Raw genomic sequence first — 18,076 nt, 5'->3', positions numbered from 1 at the left:
GAAATGCTGAGTATACTTAGTGTCTATTTTTACATAAGCTAATTTATTGCCTGATGCTTAAAGCAGTCCAACTACTACCAGCTCATTGCAATAATGTTCTTATTTCAATTACTTTATGAGGCTTCTGTGTGGCCAGAAATTGCTAAGTTTTCTTCCACTTTGTATTGGTGAAGCATTCTGCTGTATTTTACCTCAGGACCAGCAGTTTTGTCAAACGACTCAGGAGACCATCAAATTCTTATAAAATATTCAAGATTAATTGCAATGTAATATTAAACTTACAGAATTACTGAATGCAATCTTATTAACTCTAAAATATGTATTTAAGTTATTGGCTTCATATAGTTGCTTTCTGATACACAACTGCAGATAATTATGAGTAGATAGGTTGATTCCTGAAGAAGGGCCTGTGCCCGAAACATCGAATCTCCTGTTCCCTGGATGCTGCCTGACCTGCTGTGCTGTTCCAGCAATAAAGTTTCAACTTTGATCTCCAGCATCTGCAGACCTCACTTTCTCCTCCTATGAGTAGATAGGCACTCACTGACCAGCATGGACATGATGGGACGAAGGGCCTCTTTCCTTGCTATAAAACATGATGACTCTAAGAGGTCAGTTAGTCCATCAGGTACACTTCTACTGAAGTGAGGACTGCAGATGCTGGAAATCAGAGTCTAGATTAGAGTGGTGCTGGAAAAGCACAGCAGGTCAGGCAGCATCCAAGGAGCAGGGAAATCAACATTTCGGGCAAAAGCCCTTCATCACGAATGGTGATGAAGGGGTTTTGCCCGAAATGTTGATTTTCCTGCTCCTCAGATGCTGCCTGACCTGCCCACTTCTACTACTTATCAATGCACGAATACTTTAATCATAGACACCTTTCCATTCAAGATGTCTTACCAAGTCCCAGAAGACAAGAACAAACATTCTGATACGAGTCTGGAAATGGTAGAATAGGACCTCAACCACAGCCAATTGGCTAGACATTTTCATCCACCCTTCACCTTCTTAGCTCATAAGATTACAGTGTGAGCTGATAATGGCATTTTGAGGACTATAAAGCATCTGGGACTTTGGTGAATTTTGGGAACCACAGTGTGACTCTTTAACCACTGGGTTTAGAAATTGAGAAATAAGTAGGAGGATGAGAAGCTCAATTCAATGTCAAATCAAGTCCAAAAAAAGAAATAAATTTGGATAAAAGAAAATAAGATTGAGAGGTGCAAAAACGCAAAAAGAAAAAGCAGCTATTTTTGAAGATTTGACTTTTCTCAAATCCCCAAATACAATTCACAACCTGAAGAAATCACACTTTACATTTATTCACTTTCTGGGTCAGAGAAGTTGATAGCAATCATTAATAATTAGCATGTCCTCAGAAGGATACACGTGTTATGAACTGATATGTCATTATCTGACTTCAATAAATGTGATCAGATGCAATTTTGTACAAGTGAGGATTGTGGTAGGTGCTGGCAGGCTATGTGCCATAACGACCATTAAGTCTGAACCTAATTCTACCTTTATGCCATTGATACTATGTTTTGACCAGGATCAAAACTGAGGGGTTCCTGATCCACATGGCTCACCAAAAACAGTGGAAGTATCAATTTTTACAAACTCTGTCAAAACTTCGAAGGAGAATTGAAAGAAACTCCAGAGAAGACAAATGAATGTCCAAAATTCCAGATATACCTATTTAATAAATTATTACATTTTAGAAACTCAGGTCCCCTTTAAAACTGTTTTTTTATATTCCAGATTTAGCATTTCCAGTGTAGCATAAGGCCTCATTTAATTGTGCTACATAGTAACTAGCCTTCTCCAAGCATAATGAAAAGATTTATTGTGTGCCACACTATTCTATTATGACTACAGTGATATTGGAAAATAATAAGTTTTTATTCTTGGAATGGATAAAAACTTACCTTTAAATAGAATGAGGCAGGGGACAATAGTCATCTGATGTCATGTGTAGCTGCCCACCTTTACTGGCTGAAAGGATTCAGACAATTGATTGACATAGTGTAAGCTATCTGTCCGTAGGAATTGGGTTATCACCAAGTGTTCGGGGGCAGATGGCAATCCTCATCAGGTGGCCCTTCTAGGCTGCACTCCTCGTCAGGGAGCTGTCTTCCCCAGGTGGAAGACGGACCAGAAGAACAGGAGGGAGCCCCAGGGAAAAGTTCCTTAACACTTTGGCTAGAAAACAGGAGGCTGCCTTCACAAATTTAACACAGTCCATGCCAAAACACTGTTTGTCCTCTGGTCTCACTGAACTATCCCCAACTGCCTTTGAATGGTGGCGTCAGCATTAGGGATCCTAGAATATCCAGATAGTGAAGAATCCTTCTGGCAATTGTAAATGGAAGAACTGGGCCCCATCAGACAAGAAGAGTACCACAGGAATATGGTAAGTAGTCAGTAAGGTGAGTTTGGAACAATAATAAAAGACACTGTGGGGCGGTATGGTGGCTCAGTGGTTAGCACTGCAGCCTCACAACGTCAAGGACCCAGGTTCAATTCCAGCCTCGGGTGACTGTGTGGAGTTTGCACATTCTCTCTCTGTCTGGGTTTCCTCCAGGCACTCCGGTTTCCTCCCACAATCCAAAGATTGTGAGATCTTTTTCTCATCTCATCTCAAAGATGAGCAGGTTGGGTGTATTGGCCATGCTAAATTGCCCATAGTGTTCATGGATCTATAGGTTAGATGCATTAGTCAGGGGTGAAATATGGAGTGGAAGGGGAGTGGGTCTGGGTGGGTTAGTGTTCAGAGGGTTGGTGTGTGCTTGTTGGGTCAAAGGGTCTGTTTCCACACCATGGGGATTCGATGAACCTCTGTGAAAACACACTCGGCCTCACGGAGAGAACCTTGTAATAAACCTGACAGAAATGACGCTTAGTCAAAATATAAAATTCAGCACATTGCTTTTTACTTCATATTTCTTGATTTTTGACAATATACCTTCACTTATCCACATCCACTCTGACTGATAGGACAGATGATCCATTTCTTGCCCACTGTTGCAGTGTAAAGCTCAAAAAGAGTTACAAGACAGTGACAAGCATGCAGATCCATTTCCTGATATTCTCCACTTCCTTTGAGGTAGGACTGCTTGGCACTAACTGCAGGAATGCCCAGTTCAGGTTGAAGACTAACCACAGAAGGCATAAAATGTTTCTCTTACCACTCTGTGGCACAGCATCAATGTATCTTAAGGGCTGTACTAACAGGGCCACCCAAAAATTTGATTTGCTTTTAATGCTATAGTTTTGACAGCGACCTTCCACTTAGCCATATCACTTAGTGTACCACTAGCTTGTTTTCACTCTAGTTTTGGGCCAATTCCCAAAGCTAAAGAGTGTGGCATAATGCATGACTAATCCACAGCAGGCAATGTAAATCTTTGCAATATAAAACGTATTAATTTATGAAACATATCAGTGCACTCCTAATACAGAGAAATTACAGTAATGAGATACTGCTGAATGTGCTTGTTTTTATACATGAATTACTCACTTAGCACTATTTTGCCTTAGGCTGTAAAATTAGTATTCAGTACAGTACCAGGGAAACAGTACTATGAAAGAAAGACTGTTACAGAAAATATTGATCTTTTATCAAATCTTCTTTTTGAAAGTATGCACAGATTCTCTATCCTACAAATGCCAAGACAGAAAACAACTGTAAGGTATAGCACAGTGGCAAGCTGTGGACTTTTGTTTGTGTTCCACTGCACTGAGAGCCTTCTGATTTCACCTGCAGGAAAAAAAAACAACATCAGGGCTGACTTCTGTGAGCTGCTAGGATCAGAGTGCCTAAATGCTACTATCAAAAAGACAGAAACAAAGTTGACAAGAATATTATTTGTAAAGTAAGTTCTTCAGACTTCATTCCCTGAGTAAAGGGAATGTGCATTTCCAAAGAGAAGTGCTACAGTCACAAGACAATGATGTGGAATTGTTACGATAGCAGTAAAAATTACTACCAATTTTTGACTTCCATCGTCTGATTTAATACATGAGACTTTTTGTGGGTAAAAACTTAAAAGCGCTGACTTAAGGTGGGCTACATGATCAACGGACCCAGTTGAGACAAATGCAGTGAAAAAAAAAGAAACAAGAATGCTGCAGAACTAAAATTAACATCATTATGAAGAGGTAGTGAAACTCAGACCATCATGAGATTAGATTAAATTAAATTAGATTACTTACAGTATGGAAACAGGCCCTTCGGCCCAACAAGTCCACACCGACCCTCCGAAGAGCAACCCACCCAGACCCATTCCCCTATACCTAACACTACAGGCAATTTAGCATGGCCAATTCACCTAACCTGCACATCTTTGGACTGTGGGAGGAAACCGGAGCACCCAGAGGAAACCCACACAGACACGGGGAGAATGTGCAAACCCCACACAGACAGTTGCCCGAGGCTGGAATTGAACTTGGGTCTCTGGCGCTGTGAGGCAGCAGTGCTAACCAATCATCTCTTGTTTGATTCAAATATTCCTACACTTTTCACATCTTGGAATAAAAGTCAGCTACAGATTATCTAGCTTGAAGAAACAACACAGCCAGACATGGGAACATGGTTTTTTTTGCAGAGAAAAGAAAATAGGTTTTGTAATGACAGTACTGGGAGACACGTTCTCTCTTTCTCTATTTGCTTTAGATCCTCAGAAGACAATGTCTGACAATAAAGCAAATTGGAAAAATATCTATTTGCTGAGAACACAAATTGATCCACACATGTTGCCATATCTGAGGATCAAGATATCAACTAAACAATCACGATCTCAGGTTAAAACCTATCCACAAAATATTCTAAGGACATTTTAAAGTATCTTGATCTTCCTTTTCATATTAGGCACTGTTCCTTTTTAAATTGTGTTTGATGTCAGGTTTTAATATTTTTCTCAGGGTTTGGCAGTAATAAAATTCCTTTTTCTTTACTCAAGATTGGCTTATTAATTTGGATCCAAATTAGATTTTAATTGATGTCTGATGTAGCTGTGTTCTAAAATTAATTTAAGAATCGTTTTCAGAGATGCTTCTCGGAAGATGGTTATTATTAGTTGTTTCTAGTCCCTTGCTGGCCTTTTCTGGGAGGCAATGCAAGGTATTGCCATGAGATGCAGGGCTCTATGGTAAAGCAAACTTTATTGGAGGGTAGCTGGTAATCCCTAATAATTGACAGTAACCTGTAATTCTAGTATTTCTGCAGATCTTCAACCTCTGTCTATATCTGATTCTAAATTAAAAGGCAGCATAGGGACCTTAAAGAAGCCAGAAAATGAAGAAAAATTACAACCACTAACTGCAACAGAATCAAGAAGATCAGAATATTGAGTATGCAATATTCCACAACAAATCTACAAATGTCACATTTCTTTGGGAAACAAATGCTACAGTCAGAGAGGTGTAATGCGACATATGTCCTCATTATCCTGTCCCATTCAACATTATACAAGAAAGACAGCATTTACTGATACCGGATGGTCCAACTGATTGTACGTGTGCGAGACTACAAGAAATTGATGTGTACTGGCTGAATCATCCCTGAACCTACAAGCCAAGCCATTATTAAGTGGACACCTTCCCTGCAGTATCTTAGCCAATGTCACTGTTGTTCTCAGCTGTAAGAGATCGTTTCCTACTGTACTGAAGTACAATCCTCCCTCGAAAACAAATCTGTTGGACATTTACAAAGTATTTGTAAAAGCTGATCAATGCACTCTGCTTGGAACTCAGGGAAGAGACAAAATAAAACGGCAGATGCTGGAATCCAAGATAGACAAGCAGGAGGTTAGAAGAACACAGTATGTCAGGCAGCATCAGGAGGTGGAGAAGTTGACGTTTCGGATATAACTCTTTTTCAGGAAATACAGTTTTGACTCTATTTCAGGAAGCCCAAATAATCAGATACTTCCCAGTGAGGCATGTAACCCTAAGTCAGAATGGAGCATGCAACTATCCCCCTGCTCTGCTCCTTCTCATACAGCAATTCTACAACCCTTAAAGTTCATAATTAAATTGTCAAGATCCCTGATAATCTTCAGAACAAAGCAACATCAATCACTGTCCAAATATTATGACTCATCCCCGCCCCCAAAAGAAACATGGTTTTCCTAAGTCTACATTGAACTTAGTCAACAAAAATACTCATCTGTGAAGAATTGACCCCAAATTTAGTTACAATACAAAAATACTCACTTGCTCCTTTTCTTTCCAAGGTAAGAATAATAATTATTCAAGATGTTGGCTCGCACAACGATCAAACAAACAATATCTTGTGGTAATACATTAGTAAAGAGGTCTGGGTATTTTATATAAATGTTAATGGGTTAAAATCATGTTTGAAAGCTAAACTGACATTTGAATATACAGAACGCAAATCTGCAATTTACTTCAGCCCAGGGAATGAAATTAGTTTTGAATGTGATGGACTTTTGACCTACAGTCTAATTAGACCGATACGCAAATAATCTGAATTTGACATAGTATAAATGGACATTTGACTATGATAGATGACACCACAAGCTGATGCATTATACAATTTACCACATTGCAATAGCACTATGGCTATGCTGGACAAATTACTGAAGGAACATCTGTAAAATCCTCTTTTTGACTGCTTCTACAAGAGAACCATATATTGAATTTAGAACAGATGAGCTTGCTCAATACAAACTTCAGTCATCACACTATTTAAAAAACCAAATGGAAATCTGAAATAATGTTCGATGCACAGCATTTCTGTTAGCATTTGTGAAGTGAAACTTCTTTTATTTGAATCTGCTAATAGCTCTGTTGTGTACTTCCAGCATTTTATGTTTTCCTTTTGAACACTGAGAAAGCCCATGAGATTAATTTTTGCAAAAGTAAAATAAAACAAAGGAGCTTGACTATTAAGTCTTCACATTGACGGAGTCTGAATTCAATTCTTTGACAGGATTCTTTTACCAAGTCACTTTTGAGTATCATTATTGCATGTATTTGCACTGATTACACCCTCAGCTCACAGATATCACTGTGGAATCACAATTCCTATAAAAAACAATGATCATAGCACTAATGATTTTCTAAAATACACCAGACATTGTGGTGCATTGTGTCTCTCATACACTAAAATGCTTCACATTGAAGTTCAAGTCTTACTGATTAAATTTGATATTCTAATTTTTTTCTTTTATATTATATCATTTTTTATCCAATGTACAGTGTCACATTTCATGCAGAATTGCATACATGTATATTTTAAAGAATTTTACTATACTCTTCACATTGCCAGGCTTTGTAAGTCTCCCTAAAATAATCAGAATTCCGAAAAAAAATTGCACCTGTGTTTATGCATGGTTTACAATATTTTTGAGTCCTTTATTGGAAATAACCTGAAAGGATTGCTTCAGGACAAGTCTGCAGTATTCATCTTCTGTCAGTCATCTTGTTGGCTGACAAAATAAGAACAAGAATAACTAGAATTCAATTCATTTGTGCATTACTGTCTTTTTTTTGTGATTGTTCTGCGCCCACATTTATATGAATCTTAATCCAATTTGCAGCATAGAAACAAGCTAATTGGCCTAGGTGTTCACTGGTGTCCACATTTCACACAAACTTCCCCAAACTTCAATCCTCCTTCTATCTGCCCATATCACATGGCTGAGAAATAAAAAAAAAATACATAAAGTTCCAATAACTTACATTTGTACAGAGCTTTTATTGTACTAAAATAATCTGAGGCATTAAAAGTTAAAGTTAAAAAGTATACAGATTAATTCACTAAGTGGACTAAAGGGTCTGCTTCTGTGTTGTTTGACTGAGTTCAATACATCCATGTATTAATTATGAAAGCTGGCATGACGAACACAGGGAATACAATTGAAGACAGTGGTAAAATAAAGGGATTGGGATGTTATAAGGAAGCCACAGGTCGAGCAACAGGGGTTCTAGAGTGTAGTGACGGACAACGCATTACGAAACAAAAATATACAATTTTGTTTAAGAATCTTCTCAGGACTTTGGTGAAATAATGAGTCTCGTTTCTTCACTACTTCATGGCTTTAATGCAAAGAAGATGCAAAAAAATTGAAATAATGTGAAAACAAGGTATAATAAGATCAAGAAATTTATATAAGTCAGTGTAAGTAAAGTAGTAAATCTGGAGAAATTAATGGGACCAAGGAGTGACAATTCTCTTAGATCTAGAGTTTTAAAAGAGAAAGCTGCAGTGATAACACATGCATTTAGTTTTGATCTTGTCAAATTCCATACATTGTAGAACAGCTCCCAAGGGGTGGAAGGTAGAAAACATAACAGTGCTAACTTAATAAAGAATGAATAGAGAAAACAAGGGACCATAAGCCAGTTAGCCTAACATTGTGAGTAGGCAAAATGTGACAATCTATTATTAGGGGCATGTAACAGGGCACTTAGAGGATTATAAATGGATTAAACAAAATCAACACAGATTTATTAAAGGAAAATTGTATAGTGACAAATCTGCCATTATTTTGATGATGTAGATAGTAAAATAGGAAAGGGGGAAACCAGTGAATACAGTAGCTTTGGATTTTCAAAACATGAAATTATTATATAAAATGAGGACTCACTGGATTTGAGGTAACTTATTGGTGTAGCTTTGGTTGACGGAAAGAAAGCAGAGCGTTGGAATATGTAAGAGGGCAACACCTAGTGGTATTATCACTGAACTGATAACCTAGAGATCCAGGTAATATTCTGGGGACGCCAGTTTGCATCCTGCCTCAGTATATGGTGGAATTCAAATTAAAAATATGCAATTAAGTGTCTAATGATGACTATAAATCCAATGTCAATTATTGGAAAAAAAAACTGGTTCACTAATGGGGAAGGAAATCTGCGTCCTCGGTCTGGGCAATAAATGCTCGTCCAGTCAGTGATGCCCTCATCCTGTGAATGAATAAATAAAGAAGAACAAACACAGGAAAGGCTGGAGAAATCCAGCAGGTCTGGTAGCATCTGTGGACAGGGAAACAGAGTTAGTTGAAGTTTCAAGTCCAGCATGACTCTTCTTCAGAACTGAAAGATGTTGGGAATTTTTAAACATACACTGTGCTCAATAAAAAAAGGAATTATTCTTGGTGGAGGAAAAGAAAAAAAGACGTTAAATGGTTGTAAGTTCGGAGAGGGAGTAGATTCTCTATACTAAAAGCAAAGGAAGTAAGACAGAAACAAGACAAAGATCGTTGGGGAAAGGGGAGTGAATGTATGAGAAATGGAGAATAGACATTATGCAGTTAATGTCTGAAGTTATTAAATTCAATATTCATGGTGGCTCAGTGGTTAGAACTGCGGCCTCACAGCACCAGGAACTGGGTTCAATTTCAGCCTCAAGTGACTGTGTGTGCGGAGTTAGCACATTCACCATGGGTCTCCGTGGGTTTCTTCTGGGTGATCTGGCTTCCCCCCACAGTCTAAAGAATCGAAGGTTAAGTGAATTGGCCATGAGAGATGCATGGCTACAGGTATAGGGCGGAGGGGGGGGGGGGATCTAGGTACGATGCTTTTCAGAAAGTCAGCTTGGATTCGACAGGCAGAAATACCTGCCCCACACTGTGGGGTTGTATGATTTGGACCATGAGGTTGTAAATGCCTAACTAGAAAATATGATGTAATTCCTTGAGCTTCAACGGAACACTGCAGCAGGTCCAGGATAGAAATATTAGCATGAGAGCAAAGTAGTTTATTGAAATGGCAAGCAACTAGGAAGTCAGGGTCATACCTATGGACAGAGCATTTGGTCTCAGCAATATAAAGTATGTTGTATTATGAGCAGTGAATGTAATAGACTAGATTGAAAATACTGCAAGTGAAATGCTGCTTCACCTGAAACATATATTTGAGGTCATGGACATTGAGGAAGGATAAAGTGAATGGTCAAGTGTTAGATCTTTTGCAATTGCATGGGAAGGTACCAGGGAGGAATGAGGAAGCATTCGTAATAATGGACAAGGGTGTCATGGAGAGAATGGTATCTGCTAAATGCAAACAGTAGAGGGAAGGGAAAGATGTGTTTAGTGATGGCATCTTGCTGCAGGTGTTGGGATGGCAAAGGATGATCCTCCGAAGTGGGGTGCAAAGTCAAAATAAGGAAAACCTTATCATTGTTCTGGGAAGGAGGATAAGGGGTGACAGTAGAAATGCAGGGAGGGTGCATCAGCCCTGTCAGTGTGAGTGAAAATGTGAGAGCGTGAAATTGTGAGCGTGCAAGCGCATGTACATGTGCATAAGTTAGTTACCAGTGTATTACAAAGATTGATACTTGGGTCTCAGCCATTTCCAATATGTATTAATGGCCTGGATATGGGAGCTGAGTGTAAAGTACTAATGTTTGATGACAATGTAAAATGTGGTGGAAAAGGTTGCAGAGGGATACAAACAGATTGGATGAGTAGGCCAGAACAAGGAAGATGTAATACAATGTTGTAAAATGTGAGATTACACACTTCAGTAGGAAAAGTAGAAAAATAATTCAAATGGAGAGAGACTAGGTTTGAATTTAGATGGGCCTAGGGGTACTTGTACATGAATCACAGAAAATCAAAATGAAGGTACAGCAAGCAACAATGAATGCAAATGGTAATACAGCTTTTGTTACAAAAGGATTGGAGAGAAAACTTTTAATAAAATAATAAAGGGCATTGGTGAAGTGATACCTGGAGATTTATGCACAGTTCTGGTCTCCTTACTTAAAGAAGGATATCTTGCTCTCAAGCAAATATCACGAAGATTCTCTACACTGATATAAATGCAAAATACTGCGAATGCTGAAGGTCTGAAATATAAACAGAATATGATGGAGAAACTCAGCAAGTCTAGCAGCAATTGTGGACTAAGAAACGATTAATATTTCATGTCCATTATTTAACGCCTTTGAGTTGAGTCGTTCTTCTTTGAAGAGTCAAACTTTAATATTATTTCTTTCTGCTGCCAGATCTGCTGAGTTTCTCTAGGATTCTTTATGAGATCTGTTCTTGAGGTGAGCGGCTTGTGCTGAAGGAAATAAAGAATTAGACTTGGCAGACATTTCCTTGAATTTAAAAATATGAAAAGCCATCTAAGGGCTTGAGGCAGAAAATCTGTTTCCTCTGCCTGGGGAATCTATAACACCAAGGCCATATGCTCAGCATAAAGGGTCAGCTATTTAAGACTGAAATAAAGATAACCTCTTCCATCAAATAGTTATGAATTTTAGGAACTCTGTCTCAGAGAGCCATCGATGCTCAGCAATTAAGCATCAATGCAGAATGATAGATCTGTGGATAATAAAGTAATTATCGGTATGCAGATAGTGTGAGGTGGTGGAGTTGAGGTGGAATATCTACCATGACCTTATTGAATCGGAAAGTAGGTTCAAAAGGGTAAATTACCTTCTTTTTCAACTATTGCAAGGGTTCAGAAAAGATTTACAAGAATGATGCCAGGGTTGGAGGGTTTGAGCTACAGGGAAAAGTCGAATAGGTGCACTGCTTTTCCCTGGAGCATCAGAGGCTGAGGGGTGACCTTATAGAAGTTTATAAAATCATGAGGGGAATGGATAGGCTAATTAGACAAGGTCCTTTCCATGGGTTGGAGGAGTCCAGAACTAGACAGCATGCATTTAGGGTGAGAGGGAAAACATTTAAGGGACAACATTTCATGCAAAGGTTGGTACATGTATGGAATGAGCTGCCAGAGGAAGAGTTGGAGGCTGGTCCAATTACAACATTTAAAAGGCATCTGGATGGGTATATGAATAGGAAGGGTTTAGAGGAATATGGGCCAAGTGCTGGCAAATGGGACTAGATTAATTTAGGATATCTGGTTGGCATGGATGAATTGGACCAAATGGTCTGTTTCTGTTATGTATATCTCTATGATTACTTTCACATATTGGAGATGAAAGACAGAGCTTACCACTATTAATTTTGGAAATAAGAATCTGAGATATTGGAACGTATAAAGCAAGGAGGTATTTTTGGTAGAACAGGGGAGAGGTTGTGTGACTGGAGCCAGCTGGGAGAAATGCCTTCTCAGCCTCAAGAAGGAAATGCTCGGTGATGGAGCTGATTGAAAAGGAGCATTAGGACAAGAATTTAAGGATCTAAGGAAATACTAACTACTGCTGAGGAGATAAGACATCAATGAAACAACAAGGTCTCAGGTTAAAACCATACATGTCAAGGACGCTAATGACTGTAAACTGTATATTTGCTTTAGTTTCTTTTGAATTAGACACTAGTCCTTCCCACTATTGTAACTTTGTGTTTGTATGTTGATATCACATTTTTTGTTTAGTGCTAGCAGACAACAAAAAACTCTTGTAATTGGTTCCTATTGATACAATCTAAATTGGAAAACCACCTTTTATTAGAGGGAGTTAAGCCTCATGCTTAAAAAAAGCATATATTTTTGCTGGAGGTCAACTCAGGAGATTGATAAGGGGGAGCAATTGACCACTCCTTACTTGGTCATTCGAAAATTTATAGTGAACAATAGCTGCAATCATTTCCAGTAAGGACGACCAAGCCGCGACTACTAAATTTATTTAAGAAACAGCAACACACTGAAATGGGAAGATTGTAATTAAATTAGATTAGATTAGATTACTTTACAGTGTGGAAACAGGCCCTTCGGCCCAACAAGTCCACACTGACCCGCCGAAGCGCAACCCACCCATAACCCTACATTTACCCCTTACCTAACACTACGGACAATTTAGCATGGCCAATTCACCTGACCTGCACATCTTTGGACTGTGGGAGGAAACCGGAGCACCCGGAGGAAACCCACGCAGACACGGGGAGAATGTGCAAACTCCACACAGTCAGTCGCCTGAGGCAGGAATTGAACCCGGGTCTCTGGCGCTGTGAGGCAGCAGTGCTAACCACTGTGCCACCGTGCCACCCAAAAAGATACGACTAAAATGTGCCAAAGTGTACACTTCGACTAATGTTGTACTTCATATCTGGTCAACTGAATTTTACAAATATGCCACTGGTATCATTGGCAAAATTACGAAAAATACTTTGGGGCATCCTGAGGCTGTGAAAAATGGTATATTAAATCATAAAAACATTTTGTATACCCAGTTGGTGAACATGACACCAAAACGAATTCTAACTTCAAATTTCAATAGTTTGTTGGTCAGAAATTGATGGAAGAGAAACTTGAGTCTGCTGTCTGAGTAACTTAGCAGTTGTTGGGGGTCATGAAGCCTCCCTCAATCATTTTCAGGTCAGCAAAGCAGCTTTAGCAGATCAGCTCCATTTGTCGATTCCAGGTTCTTCTGTCACTCTTTCATCATTCTGCTGCATCTTGCTCTGCTGTCGCAAGAGGTAAGGTTGCATTCCCCAGCTCTCGCTCTATCACCTCACTGTCAAGATGACCATGTCTTCTTCTGACACTATCCATGCTCCATCTTGTTTCAACACAACATGCTCTCTTACTGGTGTAACCACTGGATGCAGTATTATTTGTATTTTTTCAATCAAATGTTGGAACAAGACTTGGAAATAAGATGATACCATAACATGACTTGCTTTAAAGAATTACTAAATCTAAGGTAATGACCATGACCAGCTTTATAAGTACACTACCATAAAAATACCTGCTTCATGTCCACAGCAGGGCTTTTTCTCCACTGTGTAAGCTAAACAGTAAGTCAAATTCGTCAATAGGAATACACCAATCCCACCGATTCAAAAATCATAGAACATGGCTTAAAGGTACAAATTCAGCTTTAGATTACAAGTTACCAGCTGCTAAAGAAATGCATATTTAAAAAGTCACACAGCATTTTACTATTACTTCCATCATTCCATTACATCCAAATCAAGAAGGGAAAATAAAATATTCCACTTCAGATATTGTCATTGATGTGATTAGTTGGATTTTCAGAAAGTACACTTGACCAATATGAAATCCAATTTCCTCCCCTCACCTTGTAAATAGCTTGCTTTTATAATAGTACACTCAAAACAGAAAATTAACATTCTAAGAGATAGTCAAATAATGGACATAAAGCCACTACATATGTTAGCTGGAATGGTTTAAAGTTTCATCAGTGAGATGAGCCTTAAGATGGCTCTAAAGAGTGAAAATGATTTGGAGAGGGAGAATGGTTTAGGAAGTGAACTCCAGAGCATAGACCATAGGTGACTGAAGGTAGAACTACAAAGGAGGGGGGATAAAGGAGGGGAAGAATGCACAAGGAGTCAGTCTCCAAATGAAAGGATGAATTGGAAGAATGGATGAAGTTACAGAGATAGGAAAAGATAAAGTCATTATGATAATCTGACCATTTGTTACAGCATTCACCTTTTGGAAATTCAATCCAAAAATATCAGTCAACACTGGGATCTGAATTCCTGTCTTAATGTCAATGGCTCAGCATTGTCACAGAGTGGGCACATATTTCCAACTTAACTAACTTCTATTGATGAGATAGTCTTACCTTTTCGTACAAAGCTGGGATCTATGGTATCTTCACAGTAAAAGGTTTTGAAGCACAGAGGGAGCTGCTTAACATCTTGAGGGAGTTTATCCATAGATTGCTGGAATACAACCGCTAGTTCATGCAGCATACTCTTCAGATTTAAAGCAGTCACTGATGGTGACAGAAGACTTACAGCCAATGAGATAGCAGCACTTGACTTCAAACTTGACACAATCAACTCACAGTCAATTACGTAACCATTGGATTTTTTATTTATGATGAAGGATTTCCTCTCACAGGGATCATCAGTAACTGCAATGACATGCCATTCCACTGCAGCATCTTTTGGTAGATGAGGAAACACAGCTACAATCAGCAGGCCAGAGCCAGGCTTAGTCTCTCCACAGGTTTGCTCCTGTAATTCATAATAAAAACATACTAGAAAAATTAGTGCATTCACACATATTTACAGGTTTGAAACATCACTGAGCAATTCTTATAAGACTCCTGCAATCTGGGAACTAGAAACCAAAACAGTTTCAAAAATTGCTTCCTTCACAATCCTCTATGGACTCACTGAGTTGGACTGATCAACTACCTGAGAAATGCACAACACATGATTCACAATCTTCAGTGCAGCACCATGCCTGCCCTTATCATTTCCAATTAGCAAACTTTAAACCATATCTGCATGCTTGAAAAAAAAATAAACAGCAGCAAGAGTCAAATTTGGAAGTCACAGTTAACTCAGGTAAATGTAGTCATAGGAATATAGTACATCAATCCTAATTCATGGGAGTATAAAGATGCTGTCAGGTTCACTTCTAAAGATAACTGTAACTTAATGTGAGGAATACCAGTTGCACTTGTGTCAATCATCATTTCAATGTAAATACATGCAGTGAATAGAAACATCACTTTTAAAAATAAAAAATAGCTGAAACAACTATTTTTTCACAAGGAATCAGAATTGCGGATTGCATATTTTAATTTTAATTTATAGATTTATAATCTAAACAGCAATTCCAGAATAATCACAAGTTGGTTAAAATTCAGACAAACTAACATACAACAGCAGAAATGGTGACAGGAAAATCTTATGTTTTGTTCGTGACTAATGTTCCTGAGTAAGGCACAGCCATGACTGGACCAAATGATGAGATGCCAATCAAATCTGATTGAATCCAATCTTATTTGAATATTTCCTTCACTCTGTACCAGCCCCACATTACACATGTAATTGCTTACATTGAGTGTCCTGTACTAAATTCTGTCTATGGAATTTCATTTTTGAGGATTAAAAGAAAACAACATGTTGAGAACAGTTCTTTAAGTATCAGTTGTCCTAGCTACCTTAACCAATCGACCACTATTCATCTGGCAGCACCGGCAGTATACCAGCATGCTGTTCAACTGTGGAATGAATTGAAACCAAGCCTTATAGTCTTGACACAGTTTTGGAAAGAGAAACAATGTAAACAGTTCTTCGTCCACAGACGCTGCCAAACCTACAGCATTTCTCTAGCACATCCTGTTTTTATTTCATCCCTTCAGGATCCATAATACTTTGCTTTTATCTTATAGTCTGCTCCTCATGTTGTTACAAAACACTTTATATTTATTAATTCTTAAATTACTTCTGTAAGATTTTGAAGGATTGAGGAGGAGGAATTTATTTCAAGTTTTGTGGATATACCTGGAAAGTCTTCTTTCAAAGAAATCCCTTTTTTTCCCCACAAGGCTTCCTAGAAATCACATGACTGATGATAATTGCTTGCTTTGTTGTGGACGCCACTGAGGCTGTTTCAACAGTGACAGGTTTGGACAGACTGTTCTTGCCTTACATAACAGAGTTGGAGGATAGTTTGCTTAGAACCAATTGAACTGGAGAAAAGCTGGCTAAGAACAAGTTAATTTGGCGAAAAAAAAACTTGCAATGAAAAACTGCCCAGCTGATAGCCCCCATTTCTTAAAAAAAAACTTTCTAGTTCAGGATGCAAACTATCATTTTTGTGAAGAGTGATTGCAAAACCACCTCAAGATTGTATTTCTTGAGCACATTGTGTCTGCCAAGAACTTGACCACAGAGTCATACAGCACAGTAATAGACCCTTTGGTCCAACCAGTCCATGCTGAACATAATCCTAAACTAAGCTGGTCCCACCTGTCTGCTCCCATACCCCTCCAAACCTTTCCTACTCATGTATTATCCAAATGTTTTGTAAACATTATAATTGTGTCCACATCCACCACTTCCTCAGGAAGTTCATTCCAAATGTGAATCACCCTCTGTGTAAAACATTTGCGCCTCATGTCTTTTTTAAGTCTCTTGCATCTCACCTTAAAAATGTGCCCCCCTAGCCTTGACATCCCCCATCCTTGGGAAAAGTCAACTACCATCAACTCTGTCTACAAACCTCATTATTTTATAAACCTCGATAAGGTCACCTCTCATCCTCCTATGCTCCAGTTTATCCAGCCTTTCCTGATAACGTAAACCTTCCATACCTGGCGACATCCTGGCAAATCTCTTCTGAACCCTCACCAGCTTAATATCCTTCCTATAACTGGGCAACCAGAACTGGACACAGTATTCCACATGTGCCAAAATATTAGAGCAACAGACTCTAGAATATCCTAAACCATACCTTTTGCCTTCAAAAATAATCCATGGGGCAAAGTGTTTTTTTTAAAGAAAGTCAATGTCTCTAGAAATGAGTTTTTGCTGAAGTGTGTGTGTGTGTTTTGGGGATACTTAGTGAATTTTCTATAGTACTGATTATGTACCTTTATTCATTATTGCACTTTTACTGAATTAATTTTGGCTTAATAATAAATCAGTAAGTTTGTTTATTAAGAAACCTGGGTGATAGATCTTTTTTGCTTAAAAACATGCAGATAAATTATTTAATTATCCATCGGTAACTGGAAAGGAGTATTTTTATTTTATGCTGTGACCTATGGTGTAGTGGGACAAGAGTGATGATGTATTCCCCCAGGCTCATTTGTAACAACCCGAGTACCACCCATTCGTGTCCAAAGGGATTACTAAGAGGAATTAAGCAGCAGGAACACTGGTCATCTTTCCCTTCCTAACCCCAAAAAAAGCAGAGGTAACTCTGACACTTAGCTGCCATCTTGGCAGAGTTCCACTACTTTAGTTCCGAGCAGGAATCAAATATGAAACTTTATGAGCTCTTTTAATGCAAGAGCTCCTTTGTGCAATAAACTTATATGAGAAGAAAAATAAGGTCTACTGATAAGTACAGGGACTGAGGCAAAGGTAATTTAGCAGCAGAACTGCAATGGAAGTTGAAATCTATGGACGTTCCTGTTGAGTACGTTAACATAAGATTCATACAATGAATGTACTGCTTGGCATATCGGTAATCTCAGTTAGAATTAAAGGCAGCAAACTGAAGATACTTCCAGATATTTCAAAGCTAACAACACAGATGGAATACGTGTGATGTAGCATCCATAGCTCTGAACTAAGGCGGCCAGATTCAGGTCCTACATACTACTCTTTTTGTGTAAATAACATGAATTTTTTAGGGATTACTTTTTAAAAAAAATCATTAAACTATGAAATAAATACAGAAATTTAAGTAATTT

General features: G+C 38.5%; 1 protein-coding gene across 4 annotated transcripts in view; it reads right to left on the bottom strand.

Moving 5' to 3' along the window:
• The window catches only part of dph6 (diphthamine biosynthesis 6), a 304,120-nt gene that overhangs the window by 40,877 nt on the left and 245,167 nt on the right, over positions 1-18,076 (bottom strand). For 3 of the 4 annotated variants that reach the window (XR_006312826.1, XM_043698016.1, XM_043698017.1), the window contains one exon: positions 14,480-14,876. The exons of the other annotated variant lie outside the window; for it this stretch is intronic. Coding sequence is in view for 2 of the 3 variants with exons in the window: in XM_043698016.1 (XP_043553951.1) it covers positions 14,480-14,876 (397 nt within the window). In the remaining variant the exon portion in view is untranslated. The remainder of the gene's footprint in view (positions 1-14,479; positions 14,877-18,076) is intronic. 4 annotated transcript variants of the gene reach the window in all.

Source organism: Chiloscyllium plagiosum, chromosome 10 (assembly GCF_004010195.1).
Source record: "Chiloscyllium plagiosum isolate BGI_BamShark_2017 chromosome 10, ASM401019v2, whole genome shotgun sequence".
Lineage (NCBI taxonomy): Eukaryota > Metazoa > Chordata > Chondrichthyes > Orectolobiformes > Hemiscylliidae > Chiloscyllium > Chiloscyllium plagiosum.
The sequence above is the reverse complement of the archived record's forward strand: the minus strand, read 5'-3'. Positions and strand labels throughout refer to the sequence as shown.